The 17,649-nt window shown below is 41.6% G+C and overlaps 1 protein-coding gene across 1 annotated transcript; it reads right to left on the bottom strand.

Moving 5' to 3' along the window:
- Nucleotides 1-215: 215 nt before the first annotated feature.
- LOC145458666 (uncharacterized) lies at nt 216-17,031 on the bottom strand. The gene is made up of 3 exons (XM_080337111.1): nt 14,419-17,031; nt 8,225-8,449; nt 216-3,606 (listed from the first exon to the last, which is right to left on the bottom strand). The coding sequence occupies exons 1-3, from the start codon at nt 14,792-14,794 to the stop codon at nt 3,068-3,070; spliced, it is 1,140 nt and encodes a 379-aa protein (XP_080193237.1). The 5' UTR covers nt 14,795-17,031; the 3' UTR covers nt 216-3,067.
- Between the last annotated feature and the right edge of the window lie 618 nt (nt 17,032-17,649).

The following is a 17,649-nucleotide window of genomic DNA, read 5'->3' as shown; positions in this document are numbered from 1 at the left end:
TTGAACGTCGGAGGTCAACCATATAACGCAGAGCGAATGTTTGCAGATGTTGTATTTGTGTTTATCTGACTCCAGAAGGTTGCGTTTATAATTCGCTGCGTGTTTCTTCTTGCGTTCGACGAACCGGCGTAACCGCGCCTTACGGCCTTGTTGGCTGACGTACCACGAAGCCTGTCTATTGCACACGTATTCGATGGATCACACTGACGAATATATTTTGTTTCTGTCTCCACGACTTGTAACTTTATTGAATCACGTACGGCAAAATACCATCCACCCCCGAATCAGCGAAATACTCATGAAAGTCTATATATCATAGCCACGAGAGACTACCTGCACCAAACATCGTACGATTTATTTCTCTTATCTATAATTCACACGACAAATAGACGACTCACGAAGGTCTTTCGGGTTTTCACTTCAGGGAATTAGGTAAGGTTCACAACACTCCCTATTGCTCAAATCTTAAAATGGCGTGAACAATATATTTCGTTAAAGTGTCTGATTTTGAAGACTGTTCCAAGTCGTTTAGATACCTTCCTGTCTTTCATTGTATCGCAGTCTTGTGCGGTGCATTGAAATGATGAAAGTTTTAGCAATAAATTGAATTGAATTGAACCACTGCTACTTTTCCACTCCACGATACGTTTATTATAAGGCATCACAAAAATATAAGGATGCATTATTTATTTCATTTCGCTTGTACGGTTCCATGCTATGTATGAAACACGGAACAGTTGGTACTGCGTACGCAGTACGCACATTTCATCTTCATCAACGCGAAACGTTAGAGACCCTGAATTAGCCTGATGCTTCTAACAACAATCGTTGACTACACTTCTGGTAATACTGATCTAATCAAAAAATCAAGAATGCGTGAATAGGAAAAGGAAGAATACATGAATGGAAAGATAAAATACATGATCCTCACACGAACTACTCTGCAACTAATCGACATATTAAGTGCATATCATATAAACCCGTAAACTACGTCAACAAAAAAAAAAACGCAACAAAACGATGAAATATATGATGTTATCAATTCAACTGTGTCATTTCGATACACACGCATGTGATACGAGTATGTCACGATCTCTACATTTTAAGGCTACATGGAACCTTTGAAATTTACATACAGGCGTAGGCCTATCATTTGCTCGGAGTTGTAAATCAAATATTGTAATGTATGCACGATATACATCGTATATATAGTGTGTGTATGTAACGTATGTATATATATTAAATATGTACGAAATGTAAAGAAGATATGTAAAAAAGAACGTAAAAAAACTGTACAGGTAAACGGAGTTGAAGATATATTGCGAAAATCGAACCGGTGCCGTGTAAATTTTTCAAAGTACATAACAGAGTCCCATTCGGATTAGAGTATGCTAAAATTCATGACGTGCATCTGGTCAAGTGGATCGCAAACTGCTGTTCAGTGGCCAATCAGAGCCCGTAAAGCCGTTTGTAAGGGCCCGCATCTATAGCTTTAGGTGTTGAGTATAGTGATTGGATTCGACTAAGTCAGTTTTTGCGATTACGAATCTGCCAGCACAGATGCTGGTGTGAAATTCGAGCAAATTGTTTGCTCCTAGCGATAACCATAAATTTGTCAAATTACTTCAAATCCAACGAAACAACGACTAAGTAAAGTCACGAAAAACAAGCCGTAACTATCGTAACTTCACTATTGCCTTATGCCACCAATTGTAGTTACAGAGAGAAATCAAAAAGCACTGGGTAAAGACATAGCGAAGTGGAGGAAGAAAAAAATTGGTCAACAATGAACGTCATAAATACGTACCTGTAACGACAGAACAAGACGTCACAGCCTAAATGCAATAATTGAGGGCGTATAATTGCTCCCCCTGAGACACGCCACAGAGCAAAGTTTGTAGCAGGATTCCCCTAATTACTGGATCTTTCTATTTTATCAGTGACATGTGCATCACTGTAAAAAGAGAATCTAGTTTATAGCGGGTGCTTGAGATAGTGACAATGCTAGCAAGCTTGTGAGTAGGTCTATTAGGATAGAATAGGACGTTTTGGATTACGAAATCGAACGTTGCTACACTTTGTAATCCTCAGAAAACCCGGGAAATATGGATAAATATTTTTTTAAACAATGACGTACCGTAACTGGTCCCTTGTGATGAGACGAAATAGATGATCTGTCATTGCTTAAGCCACAAATTTGAGTATTTAGTCGAGTGTGCGCCTTGTGCGGGTTGTGGGGGTGTCAAAGAGGCCTGGTCCCTCTGGCTACGGCCTTGACCTAGATCAGAGGTTCTTAAACGCTTTAACCGCGGTCAAAATGTGGATTTTAAGTGTGGCATTTAGATACCCTTCGCACACATCGAAATGAACGGATTTGAAATGTTAGTGTGCTACGTTTTTAAGGAAATGTGATACAGAGAATGCATGTCTCATGTGTTCCGGCGCTGAACGGGTCGGCTCCAAGGTATGTCCTACAAACGCTCGTTTCACACCCCTAGATGAGACATGGATTTCTTTCATAGATCCATTTGTTGATTCACAGAATCATTCAACCGCGTTGTTCCCACAATGCCATTCTGTAGTTCTACTCGCTCTTTCACAATTTCGATTACAGTTAGATTCGTTACTGAAAGTTATACGTAGCCTATCTAAAAATATGCAGTGCGACATCAGTTACAGCCCAGCTCTTTACCTCCCCCTACAATTCCCGAGTATTACCCGCGAAAGCAAGAGTGTTTCAGAGAAATCAGTCCGAAAACACTTTGCTGCGAGTCTCGCTTATTGGCATTAGTACTCAACACGACGACCTCGGACATGTACAAAAGCGCGGATCGCTAAGATTTTTGTTGTTGCTAGAAATTCTGCAAATATTACGTGCATAATAAAAGATCGCTCTGGGGCGGTTGCAACCCACATTTATACCCTTCGCGACCCATACTTCAAGAACTCCTGCTGTATAGATAATATAAATTCGATTTTCATTCATCAGATTGATACCAGGATTATCCAGGATTGCGCTCTACTTTGCTATCAACAATGTTTCACCGGTATTATTATAATGTCAGCTTCATATCGAAGTTTCTATTATTACTTGCGTTGGGGGCGTTGTTACTCCACAATGGCCACAGCAGCGTGTCTGATCATTAGTATTAGTAGCAGTTTGAGGTCTCGTTTCCCGCCTGGCGTCGTTATCAGACTGCGGTTTCAAAACAGATACACCATCTAGTGTGACGCCAGGTAAGGTAGGCGATGAAGTCTGTTGCCTAGCGTTGCCGGCAACGCTCGACGTAAGTTTAGAGATCAGATTTTGCACGAGGTTCTCGTCAACAGAACTGCGTCTGGACCCGTGCAGGAGTCTCTGTTCGAGTACTTTAGCCCGGCCTTTACATCCGAACCAGGTCCCGATTAGAAAAAGTCCAAGGATTAACATGAACACCCCCATGGCCATCGGGGCCGCGCTCAAACTTCGCAGTCGATCTTTATCCACGCCGGTGTTCGTGGCTGCACTGACGCCAATGCAAATAAAAACAAGCCCACCGAAAACCATCAGGGGAGCGAATCCGCTAGACAGCTTGGAACATCTTCTTGCTCTTTCAGATTCTACTTCTGCAACATAAAAAAACGCCTATATGAGTATAAAACATTTCATATGTCACCAACAACTATTTGATTCAAGTTACTATTACTGCTGAACTCTAATCATGCATCAGTTTATTTGCATTAAAAAAGCATTTGTATTTCATTCGCTCTAAACCAGTAGTTCCTATTCTAACCTTGGCGAGGCAATTCTATATGTCCCCTGGTGGGAATTTCGATATTGAAGGAGATGTAAATAGTCAGAGGCGCTTGAGAAAGTTGGTGTAGCGTTATTTCAATATATCGTTATGTTTGCAAATTTTATTTTGACCAAAATGATCAAATGACGACATTTTTCGTCGCCCTTCGCGGCAGATATATATCATATGCTATAAGGAATATATGTTTCCACGGATGCAGTGGTCAACATAGTTATTGGGTTACGTGCTTTAGATCGCATAATAGTTCTTGGCCCAGTTTCTGCACACTAGAAAGCAGTGTTGGGATGACTCGAGTCACCTTTTTCGCATGACTTGACTTGACTCGAGTCACTTTGCTAAAATGACTTGACTTGACTAGACTCGGCGTATCAGAAATGTGGATTGACTCGTGACTCGGAGCAAAATTCATGAGTCAATTTCAAGTCATCAATTAATCGGTGTCGATAAAAATCACTGTATCTTGCGTATGTTCGGATTGTTCGCGAAACGCTGGTGTAACCCGTGAGTGCGACCAATCATTCAATGATCGTGCGTTTTATTGACCCTCCAATGTTCTCTCACAAATAAATTGACCACAAACGAAGTGATTGAAGCTTACAGCTTACGTTGTCGTAAACTAGTAGTAAAGTAATATAATATAAAATTATCTATTTCTGTTCTCTGTTCTTACCTTATAACCAAACCTCTTGTTTTATTGATTTTGAATTCGAATAGTTTATACACTCCTCAACCCTTGTCACAGGCTCGAATTGTATCATATCGATATGTAAATGGGTAAAGGGTAATGTATTGCATCATATCAATTCGTTTCTCTATTCTCTACTTTGGTTGGTAACTATAAACTGAGACTACGTATATGTGAGCGATACAGCGCTTTCTTGGGTGTATATTTAACTCTATATTCGTTCCTCGGTTCAAAATCAGTGACCACTCAATTTCTATTTCTGCCAGCTAGCAACATGTAATGACTTAATCATGCCTCATATACTACGAAAAGGTTACTTGACTTGAATTTTGACTTGACTCGTGACTTGACTTGAGTTGACTCGACTTGACTCGAGTCACCTTCAAAAATCGAGTGACTTGACTTGACTCGAGTCACCTTCGAAAACCGATTGACTTGACTTGACTCTAGTCAAAATGTGCAATGACCCGAAATGACTCGTGACTCGAAGGTAGTGACTTGATCCTAACACTGCTAGAAAGGGGTTTTCCGAACGACGAAAGTATAGACGTAGTAGGTACGGTGATCTTGCAGCAAATCTGATACAGTCGCCCTTTTTAAGAGAGAGAGAGAGAGAGAGAGAGGGACCGTGAATTTACTCAGTATATCATGTCGTGACTTGTGACCCACATACACGTTAAGTTAAATGGGCAGTGTGCCCTAAATATGATGTGGTCTCAAATTTAACGGATTGGGAAATTGGGAAAAAACTTTTGGCAGCGGGAAATGTATCTACATCAGGGGTGGGCAAACTTTTGAGCTCGCGGGCCGCATTCAACATCTGAATCCATTCGCGGGCCGCACTATATAAAGTTGGGATTATAAACCAAAACGCAGTATTGCTGGTATTTGATTATGTAATGAGGACATGGAGATAATATATATGCTTATTTAAAACAAACCAAACATTGCTATGATGATATCGTACACGTGCCAGAAACAATGGTGAGATTTAATAGGCTGGTCGACCTCAATAACCAATTTGTCAAAACTATAGAGATGAAAGTCTGTTGTCCCGATTTTTCGAACAGGTTGAAATTTAAATCTGTCAGCAGTTATCTGGTCATAGATTTACTGATTCCACTTTTGGTTCAGTTCCAGGACACATAATGCTGACAGCATCATAGCCATGTTAGCTTCAAACACGCTTCTACCATATGTGTAGATATAATATAAATACCTTAATTCTACGCATACAGAGAACGAATCTATTTAAGACACGCGCAAATCGTTTTTTATAAGCACACCACTAAAATAATTGAAACTGGAGTGGCCAATCTGAAATCACACTCGTGATCCGAATTACGTCTATCTCGTTTAGGATTTCTGTGATGTTTAGCAGTTGAAACCTTTCAAACTGCGTGGGCCTTGAGATCGGGCTGTCGCGCCAGAAATTAAACAAGAAATATAACATAGGAAGTCTTTACCTTAGAAAAGCGGTTCTCGAACTTTTTAAGACATGCCCCCCTCCTTATGATGGCGAAAGATTTCGCGACCTCTTATCGTCATATCACCAAATGCCATGAGGATGCTATAGCAAATCTAACGTATAGTTTGGCGGCATGGGAGGTTACGACTATTGATGAGAGATTTTTAAATATGAAATTCATACTAAACACAGAGCAATAATTATGAATTGGAAGCAATTCGCGCGGAGCGCGAAAAAAATTTTCGGTTGAGCTCAGCTTCGCGATCCCCTTCAAATGCTTTCACGACCCCAAGGGGCACGCGTCCCACAGGTTGAGAACCAATGCCTTAGAATTATCACGGTGAAATATACTAAAAAAAGTTTAATCAGGTCCCTGAATTAATTCGATTTTTAGTACGCATATTATCAATATTTTTAATAAGTTTCTTTAGACTCTCGCGGGCCGCACAGAAAGGTGTTGCGGGCCGCATGCGGCCCGCGGGCCGTAGTTTGCCCACCCCTGATCTACATAGTCACTGTATTGAACCTGCAGCTAAAATACTTTTATAAAAATGCACCACGTGCGATTTGCATAATATTTACAGAAATTCAAAGTGAACCCAATATGATAGAGAAATATGGCGAATCCTTGTTCAATGTTAATGGTAGTCATTTTCATAATGTAAACGCGGAAATGACTGTAGCAGCTTGTGACATGCACGCGGGCGGTGGTGAGTAGCGTAGTGGTTCGTTCAACTGCTTCAACACCAATGAGTGGCGGGTTCTGGTCCGACGGAGGTTGACTCCAGTATTTGTACTGACGTGTTGGCAGTTTATCCATGCCGCTCGTCATACAACAACAAAAACCAAAGTGGACCGTGCTATCGGCCGAAGAACATCAGATAAAATATTGGTAGGTTGTGGAATTACCAACGATATCGAAATCCCGTGAATCCCAAAACAACAACCTGCACGCGGGCATACAATGGCCGGAAAGCCTAATCGATCATCTGATAACTGACGGATAAGACAAGTGTCACGTGCGTCGTTATTCTTATAACACGCACACAAAATCGATATACAACGCGATACCACAATTGTGGAGCATTATTTAGCCGACATTCCGGCAGACGTCCAGTGTCCAGCTTCCAGACAAAGGGCTACAAGCAGATTCTACTATTACCGGATCCCGATTTACCATTTCGATTTCGCTTGTACTCTACCCGGTCTACCGAGTAACTATATATACCAGTCAGCGCTCGAGATTACCTGATCACGATCTGACATATCGACCCCACCTTCCGACTCATGTCACCTCATTTTTATCGCTTGTCCTTTTAATGTTATATTCTATTAGTCTGCTCTATGCCTTTTCGTTAGCCTACATTGCCTGGACGCAGGTCGATGTCTGATTTCATAGACCACTTTAAGTGGTTTCGACACCTTCTTATCTTCCTATTGTGTCGCAATAATGTAACGTTTTGATCTGATGACATTAAACCAGGGGCGGGCAACTTCTCCAGTCGGCTAGCCGGATATCGGAAAATTAAGCACTTGGCGGGCCGGATTGCTGAATCGATACATTATTCGCCCATTTATCCTCATATACAAGGAATAAATCGTATTTAATCAATGTATTTTAACGACAGCAATGTCACTTCAAAGTCATTTCTCGCCGAAAATGACGAAGACAATGTGAATTTGAGAACAGCATTGTCATGTAGGCGCCGCCATGTCCGCTTCTCTCTGATCAATTAACACACAGTGCAATCCTTCATTAAGATTTCAAGGCGTTCGATAAGCCCTGTACCTCAAATTTACCAATATATCAATTCATTAGGGTTGAGTAAATCGTAAATGCCGATAATGCAAGTCTTCACGCTTCGACGAACATACGCGTAAGCTCCACTCTCGCACGCTGCGCACACACGTATATAACAATATACAGTCACTAAAATTTGACGTTTAAGCAAGTAGTAGGGAATCTCTGCAGACTGGGGCCGCGGCCACATTATTATGTAAGACGGGAAACTGTCCGCGGGCCGGACAAAATCTCGTCGCAGGCCGTATGTTGCCCGCCCCTGCATTCAACTGATACTCGTGTTTTCTTACTCTTTATTCAGTGTGTATCTGTGTAACTGTGTAGTGTGCAAGTGTGAATGCCTCATATTTTACATATTCTTTGTTATCACTAGGCCAAGGTAAGTGTTTGATTGATTGACTACTCCGTTTTGTTTGTATCATAGCCTCGTTGGTTTCCGGTCGGTAAAAATGTAAATGTACTAATGAACGTACCCAAGTCCCTAACTTTTTCCCAGTGACTTCTTGTCCACTCCCTTCCGAAACTGCGACGGGTCGACGACCTGCTAATCACTGGAACTCGAACGTCGCTAAAGACAGACGGACTGCGGCCGAGATCTACGGATCCAACGCGACTCGTGTAGGACGGAGAGTGGTAGGTTCTCGTCGTCGTTACCGACGGGTACGGCGAGTCTACCGATGATCGACTTCGGCGATGACCTTTGTAGTAAGAGTAGAGATAACGTAACGCTGAATACTCTACAGTTCACAAATCGTCCTGCGACGTGAGCATGGGCATTGTACATGTCAAATACCCGGAGGTATTGAGTAGCGAAGTAGCTATGCGTATTGGCCTACCTACACTTTTAGACTGCTCAGTACTCAAGTACGATTTGAGTTTAACTACTTGCGATACATTGTTGTGTTTTTATCCTATTATAGTCCAACGGGTTTCAAAGCCAAACAAAATATTTTTTATTTGTTAAATTTATCATGTAGAAAACAGTATTTGGATTAATTTTCGTCACTTTATCAGATAAATTCCTGTAACAACTGCATTGGCAATGTCAGATAGCACGGTAATTAGGGGGTTTGGCGCATTTGTGTGAACCACCGCCTATCTGGTAATTGTATCGCATTATGTCTGGTGTTTCGCATTGTACATTGTGTGCCTTGAGCGGATGAAAATAATAGAACTGAATATGATCAGTGATCACGAAGATAAATTTGAAAATCGGACCTATTTGTGGCACTATTAAATATGCTATATTTGTCACGAAGATGCAAGTTACACTTTCGAAGGCTTTTCTCCCGCGATTGGTTGACAGGTCTACAACGCCTGATCTAACTCCATTTCTTCAAATTATATTTACTTGAATACTTTACAGACCTTTGACTTATATATAAAATCGCTACATATCCGTAGTTGAGTAGACATTTGCGACATTACTTCAACCACTAGTTTCAACTCTAGTGATAAAGACAGGTAACAGAAGTCACATACTGATATGTATGCTAAAAGATTAAGACTGCTTGTCTGCAGTAACTATGTTCACCAATTTATAGAAATACATTAAAGATTTTTCACCTATCCAATACCTTGCCAAAATCTGAGCCTCGAGAAAAGACAACGCTATCGTAGACATTGTTTCCATTATTGTTACATCAAATTTTACTTGGATCTGTCTGGCAGATTATGCCTATATTAACTTGATCTATATCCAGCATGCAGAAATAATGACAACAGGGGATGTTACCGAAATTAAACTGTAAAATTTTGGAAGTTTCAGACCGTAAACTTCGGGTATTCCCTTTTATCGGGTTCTGGAAACAACCGATTTAACCTAATTCACAACATATAAATACTTTATACTGTTCATTTATTGCAAGCGAACCGAATACTTCATAAAAAGCGTGCTTGGTTTTTTCTATTGTACGCAGATATGATTTTGCATAATATGCTATTATACAAAATCGGTACATTACACGGCACCTCGTGACACAAAGGTGCGGGACGATGTATAGCGTGGAGTATGAACGAGAGAGCTCGATTAATTGGCACGATTAAACTATGACGTAGCAAACCAAAAGATTAATATGTATCAATTTTAGCACGACTTTACCGTACTTTACCAATGCATACCGTATGCTAGCGGTCCTTAAATCTCTCACGAAGCGATCCAAATCTTGGTTTTAAAGGCATGTGGCGACCAAAGCCTCACACGTCAAAAAGAAGTCTTCTTTAATATTAGTATGCTGCGTTTTTGCGGGTGTGTATGACGTAGAGAACGTGCACACAACAGCCGTATACGCAGCGCAACTCTGTGAAACATGTCTGACGCATGTGATTTCAAATTAGGGTGCATTAATTTCCTCTGTGGATCACATTTGTACAGAATTTGTATAACTCTATACTCAGATTGCAAGGACTGGACTATATTCGTTGCCAACCATTTCGACGATCGGACATATCAATATCGAAGGTTTTAGCCAACAAGCGGCGGTCATTTTTGACCAAGGTTTTATCGCCGGCGATCTTTTTGGCACCGCACTTTGTCCAGCCATATGATGGCCAAAACTTCATGTGTCTCGGCGCGAAAGGGGTTGGCCTCGAAATTTATGTGTCTCGTAATCCCAAACCCGCGCGTTGTAGCCTGCACCACGGCGCCAAGGATATATACCTATATATATCCCTGCACGGCGCTAAAGCATCCAATCGATCGTCGACGGCGTTTTCCCGAGTACCAATGTCGAAAAATCTTATCATGAATTCAAACCAATTTGCGTAATACAAAGGTCGTCACACGACTTTTCTACCTGACTCGCTTATTGGCTATACTACCCAACACAGTGACCTCGGATACGCACAAGACGACTAGGGAACTCGCGCAAATTCTTCACTTTAGTTTGTAGTTGAGTAGACATTTACGGCGTTACACTTACATTTACTTCTACACATACTTCTACATTAGGGTTGCCATACGTCCGGAATATCCCGGGCACGTCCGGAATTTCACTGTTCAAACTGCGTCCGGGAGGAAATTTTATAATATGCCTCAATGTCCGGAATTTTGAAGGCTTGAAGTAGGCTCATAATTTTTTCGTAAATCAACATAAACATTATTTTTGTGCATATTTATGCTACACGAAATTTTTCTTCGCGCTGCGCGCGATTTAACATAACTTATATTGTTTTTAATACTGGGACTACCGCCCTCGCAAAAACTGCAATCAAAAATTAATAATAATAACCTTCACTTACTGAAATAATTGTAATCGCAGATATAGAAGAACGTTTTATTTCTAGAGTCGGTTAAGGCCGTTTAAATGCTTTATTCAGAGGGTACACGAAGATGTTGACCAAGATGCAGCCCTTTTTGTAGTAATCAGCTTGTCAAATTTTGAGCTGGGTCACAGAACATTTTCAAATTGGAAATGGAGTCGCGACCATAAAAGGTTGGGAACCACTGGATGAGCGGTGTTTATAAAGCTCAGTGGTGCGCAACGGCATTAGGTTGATAACTAATCTTATCGGTGGGACACGAACATGATTTAACGATGTACAATTACGCTCCCTGCATTTTCGAAGCTATCATCCTCCACCAGTCTGCTAACTCGATCATGTGGGCGGAGAGAGAATCAAAACTATATAATAATATATGGAAGGACCAATATTACTGACAGAATGCATTCAAATAAATTTATGACCAGATGCATATAGCAAGCCCCCAGAGGTTGCATCTTGGTGGGCACGAGATAAGTGCTTAATTGCGCGGGCGGGGGCTGAAAAAATGTGGTTTCGGTCCTGGTTACCACTTACAACACACAACCACACACCCTGAACCGGATAGTAACCACCTCTGGCCACAAAAATATGGTAACCCTATTCTACATGAGTCTGAGTACCAACGCCCTAACTGCTTTAACCACCTCTGTTCCAAAGTCAGTCACCGAGACTTGGGCATGTCGTAACAACAGAGATCATCAAATCTGTCAGCGTTGCTACTCAAGTAGAAGTAGAAGCGTGTGTATTTAATATAGGGTTACCATATTTCTGTGACTCAAATTCCGGACATTCTTTAGCGCCCCCTAGTGGATTTCAAAATGAGGTATGAGCGCATTGTCTGTTAATATGACGTCACACCAGCAAAACTTTGTTTATCGACCAGAGGTGGATGGTCAGTTGGTCACACTCCGGTTCAGGAGTGTGTGGCTGTGTGTTGATTAACCAGGTCCAAAACCACATTTTCAACCCCCTCCCGCCCAAATATGACCTAACACGACCTAACATATCGATCTCGCCTTCCACGACATCCCACCTCATGCTATATGCATCTGGTCGTTAAATATTTTGAATTAATTATGTCAATAATATTGGTTCCTCCATATATTATTAGTTTGATCCCCTCTCCTCCCACATGATCATAGTTAGCGGTAGAGCTGGTGGAGAATGACTTCGAAAATACAGGGAGCGTAATTGTACAGTAGGCCTACATCAGGGGCGGGCAACTTCTCCAGTTGGAGGGCCGGATATAGGAAAATTAGGTACTTGGCGGCCGGATTGCTGAATCGTACATTCGCCCATTTATCCATATATACAAGGAATAAATCGTATTTAACGAATGTATTTTAACGACAGCAATGTCACTTCAAAGCCATATCTCGCCGATAATGACGAAGTCAATGCAGATTTGAGAACAGCATTGCCATAAAGGCGCCGATGTGTCTGCTTCTCTCTGATCAACACACGGTGCAATCAAATTGTCCTATAGTGACCGGCTTACCGAGCGCGACATTTTATAAAACGGGTATCAATCGAAAGCTACCGCGGTACTGATTGCGAAAATATAAATTTTATTCTGCTCGTGGCCCTGGAACCCCCCAAAATCAGCCTCGAATGTTGCATTGTAACAGAGTTCGGTATTGCGACGCAACCACGCCGTCCGGGAGCAAGTGAGAGCAGTGCAAACCACATGCGTATTGGCCATTGTTGCGCAACCGATTGAGCATTCACACTTTCTTTCTCGTGCGCACTTGCTCCTGAGATGCTCAGACGGCATGGTTGCCTTGTTAATCATAAATTGCCTTTAGACAAATGGAAAGTGTGACGTAGACCAATTTCACTGAGCCGTGAGATTTGCTTGTGTCCACACCATACAGGACATGGTGCAATCCTTAATTAAGATTTCAAAGCCTTCGATAAGTCCGGTACCCCAAATTTACCAAGATATCATTTCATTAGGGTTGAGTACATGGTGAATGCTCATAATGCAAGTCTTCTCGCTTCGACGAACTTACGCGTAAGCTCTACTCTCGCACGCTGCGCAGTGCGCACACACGTTAACATACAGTCACTAAAATTTGACGTTAAAGCAAGTAGTGGGGAATCTCGGCAGACTGGGGCCTCGGGCCACATTATCATGTAAGACGGGAAATTGTCCACGGGCCGGACAAAATCCCGTCGCGCGCCGGATCCGGCCTGCGGGTCGTATGTTCCGTTGTTCCGTATGTTCCATGTTCATGTCCCACCGATAAGATTATTTATCAGCCTAATGCCGGTACGCACCACGGAGCTATATAAACACCCTACGTCTGGTGGTTTCCAACCTATTACGGCCGCGACTTCATCTCCAATTTAAAAATGTTGCGTGGTCCAGATTAAATCGGAGGAGCCGATTACTAAAAAAAAGTCCGCACCTTTGCCCAGACTTACTCACGGGCTATTTTGGAAGCCGACTACGTTCAACATCTTCGCGAACCCCAGAATAAAGGAAAACGATATCCCACATTTAGAACCACAATCCTTGAATAAAGCATTTAAACGGACTTAAAGGTCTCTAGGTATATACTGTTCTCTTATAATTGCGTTTACAATTAGGCTTGTTTCAGTAAATGAAGGTTATTTTTATTTATTTTGATTGCAGATTTTGCGAGGGCGGTAGTCCCCATCTTAAAAACAATATATACTACAGTAAGTCGCGAGCAGCGCGAATAAAAATTTCAAGTAGCATGAAAATTCTCAAAAATTATGTTATTATTACGGTAAGTTTTTGCAACTTTTGCAACTTTTTTTTACAGCTTCCGGCAGCTTCCTAAATACTCGTAAGATATGTAGAATGCTGTTTTAAGCTGTTTGAAGGAATCTTATAGTGCAACTTTTTGCAACTTTTGTCCATTTTTTTCATGAAACTTCTTGCAACATTTTGCAACTTTTTCGATTTTTCATGAAAGTATTTTCGATTTGGTGAAATACACGGCCAAATCCGACTGAAACACTGTAAATCAGCACCTAAGTAACGCTTTTACGGGTATTTCGGGAGCTGAGCCGGAAAATTGACCTTTTTTTTAGACAATCTGGGAAGTTGACCTTTTTTTTTAGTCAACCGAGCAAAATGTGGTCTTTTAGTGTAACTTTTGTCAAAAATAAATGCAACTTTCCGCGGATTTAACTGCAACAAAAACTTGCCCCAGTTATTATGTTGATTTACGAAAAAATTATGAGCCTACGTCAAGCCTTCAAATTCCGGACATTTAGGCATATTTTAGAAATTCCTCCCGGACGCAGTTTGAACAGTGAAATTCCGGACATGTCCGGGAAATTACGGACGTATGGCAAGCAACTCTAATTTGATATGCGTATTACTATTATACGAGTAACCTTCCTATGTATCGATAATGACTTGAATTACCTCTTACTGTTGGACTTCCAGTCTGTGACGTATCGGGTAAGTCCCTTGAGGTAGATTTGTGAGTCTGGTCCACGGTGTGGAAAAATTGCTTGGTACTATGATGCGATGTGATAACTATGTCCTCCGAGAGACTCCTCACCAGGGGTTGTGGGGTTGCCGGACGCCAACCGTCGACTCTTCTGCCGATTCGAGGAGAGTGGAACCTATTGGCTGAGTAACTCCCGGCGAGGGAATTGTTTGCCGCGAACACCCACTTTTGGATTTGATAATGCGAAGTTTGTGTTGTGTTATCCATTAGGCTCGTTATCTCAGCTGGAGATGACGGCTCGTCACTGCTATAGGATTGCCGAGAGGAACTACCTCCATATGCCATCATCAATGTATAATGTATCAAATACCGCCAGCATAAATGTACATCCGACGAAGCGTTAATGAATCCACAGAACGTAGTGTATACAGATTAGGTGTTAACTGTAGAAATACAACTAGAATTTAACTGCAATGATGGCGTGCAATTTTGATGCACGTTGAATCCACCAAGTGTAGTCAATAGTCATATACTAAAACTCACCGCAATGATACTAGTGGAATTACCATGCAAATTTAATTGCTCTTTACCCTAATTTGTAATAGTGTAAAAATTATGCATTTCACCGTGCATTAGAAAATAAAGTGAAGCACATGACCTGCCTACATACATTACGTCCGGTATACTGACATCATTGCAATGATAAATCGTGTCATATTTACAGGGCATGTATGTTCACCGCCACGATTGAGTCAGCGGATGATTAACTAGATTCAAACCGCCTCTGCCGTTTACGTTCGGCGGTTTGCCACAATACAAAAATTTCCCACCCGAATGATGCAGTAATGATACAGCCTGTGAATTCTCAAGATTAGATCTCTTCTGCGCAGCATCCAGGCTACGTCCATTCTAGAAGCTGGCGAATTCGGTAATAAACCATCTATCCCTGTTGAGTGTTCACTGTTCATGTTTATATCAGGTTTACGTGGTGCGGCGAATTAAATTAAATTATTCATTTCAAGACGTTGACGCCATAGAGATAAAAAATACAGATGTATTGTATACTGTCTCAAATCCCCATGCATAAAGTCAATGTTCACAAAATTTGCGCCACCCAGTGCGTTAACAGAAAGATTATAGGTTCGCATGCTACTCCGAAATATCAACGTCGGTCACAGCAAGGATTCCGAAGTACAGGATCGTGGTGTATCAATATCGCAACTACACAATTTGCACATCATCTCGTCAAACCAAAACTTGCATGACGATAATGACAAGCATGATAGTTTCGCGACGTGACGCAAGGAAAACGAGTTTCGGATATTCGAACAATATAATGGCAATGTGTTGATCATCGGTAAAGTCGCAATAGTCTTCATACGCCACGGCTATATGCAGTATGCACTGATACTGGCCTTACCGATTAATCACGGCGTTCTCTAAGGACAATAGGAATATATCACATCCGTGAACAGATGAATAATGAACAATTGAACATGCAGTCACTATAGCGTTCGACATCCTATTTCACGCTTACACCTTTCTTTAAATCAAATTGATAGTCTAATATTGTGAATGAACCAGATGAGACGAATATACCCGAACGCAGTTAGGCCTATACAGCATAGATGTATCGAAATTTCCCACACTATGACGTGGAGTCACGATTATCACGAATTCCTTTGAATTTGCAGTTGAATCGCACATTAGAATTACTCATGGAAGGCAATACACCACAATAACCAGTTTTCTTCAGTAAGTTCGAAATGCATCATCGCCGTTGCTAAACATTTTTACTGTAGGCTGTACTGTACGTACATTTCCCCGCGTCATCATGATGTGATGGCATGCAGCCGAACAAACAAGGGAGCTGGAAAGGTAGACTGTATCGGACAGAAAATACATTCATAAGGTGGATTCAGGTATATATTCCTAAATGATTGTTGGTTCACTCGGTTGGCCCACAGCTGCAATCGCACTGAATAAAGGTGTCACTTCATGGGCACGTTTCTACACAATAGAACAAATGCGGTGATGACGAAACCCTATGGATGCCCCATTTAACGTTAGTTAACCTAAAAACATTGGAGAGGTTGTTTTGCAAACAAATACTGACATGCGGCGATGTTTCGCGTTAACATTCTCCTCCATCACACCAATATTATCCCATAGAAGTGCTAGGACGATCAGAGCGAACCACACTGCCAACTAAAGCTGTCGAATAACACACGACACACACACACGACCTTAACAATGGACGAGATACCTTTCCTTGTCGACATTACTGCACCTAATATTGGTCTCTGGCGCAATAGAAAATCTTGAACGTTGTTACTATCAATAACGGTGAGTATGATAATAAAATTTGGCAATAATGATGCACCAAGTGAGCCGTTATTTTTCTGTATAATTGCCAAGCTACGTCATGCCGCGTCACTTCCGCTTGAATAATAGTGATCTCATTCTGTCAGGCTGCAATGGTGCTCGTAACAAAGCGGTGTTGTACCGAAGAGGTGTTGGCCTGTTGCACTCCTCAGAACTGATCATCCTGTTCCGCATATCGCCTGAAATTCGTGCTATTACATTCTCGACCGATTCCGTGGCATAACTTGACGAAATGCATGCTAAATTGATTTGTCGGGTTTTCGTGTTTCAGAGGGCATGGAAGCTGTCACGACTTCGTGTCAATTCTTCATGAAAAAGTAGTGATGACCTATTGAAAGGTTGTTTCTAAAAATTGGCACGTAACGTGGTCGCACGTCCCACTACTGCACCAACGATGAATTGCAGGTTCGGGTACGATCGATCTTGAATATAGGTTCCTAATCTCCGACCTGTCCGCATGAGCGGTGTCTCTCCAAATTCTAGAACGAAGGTGGGCCAGGCCACGCTACAAGTCGGCAGCCCAGGAATGAGAGTCAAAATATCTGCCTGATGTAAACCCACTAGTACCACGGTGAATACTGAAACAACAAGAACTGCAAGTAGGCCTACAACAAGATATAGATGATAGGAATACTTGCGATTGAGCATATAGGATGTGGAATATTTCCTTGTGTATTGTTATTGCACAGGATGTTACTATGATATTCAAATTCCAGTGAACACTGTGTATAATTGGGCAGCTGTTACTGCCAATGGATATAAAAGTAGTGCCTTCCTAAAACTTAACATGTTAAGCTAGCACTTCCTCAGTAGTTTGT

The sequence above is a fragment of the Botryllus schlosseri genome, chromosome 16 (assembly GCF_051294905.1).
Source record: "Botryllus schlosseri isolate E-star chromosome 16, Bs_hap1, whole genome shotgun sequence".
In the NCBI taxonomy this organism is placed as follows: Eukaryota; Metazoa; Chordata; class Ascidiacea; order Stolidobranchia; family Styelidae; genus Botryllus; species Botryllus schlosseri.
This window is presented reverse-complemented; position numbering and strand designations above follow the sequence as displayed.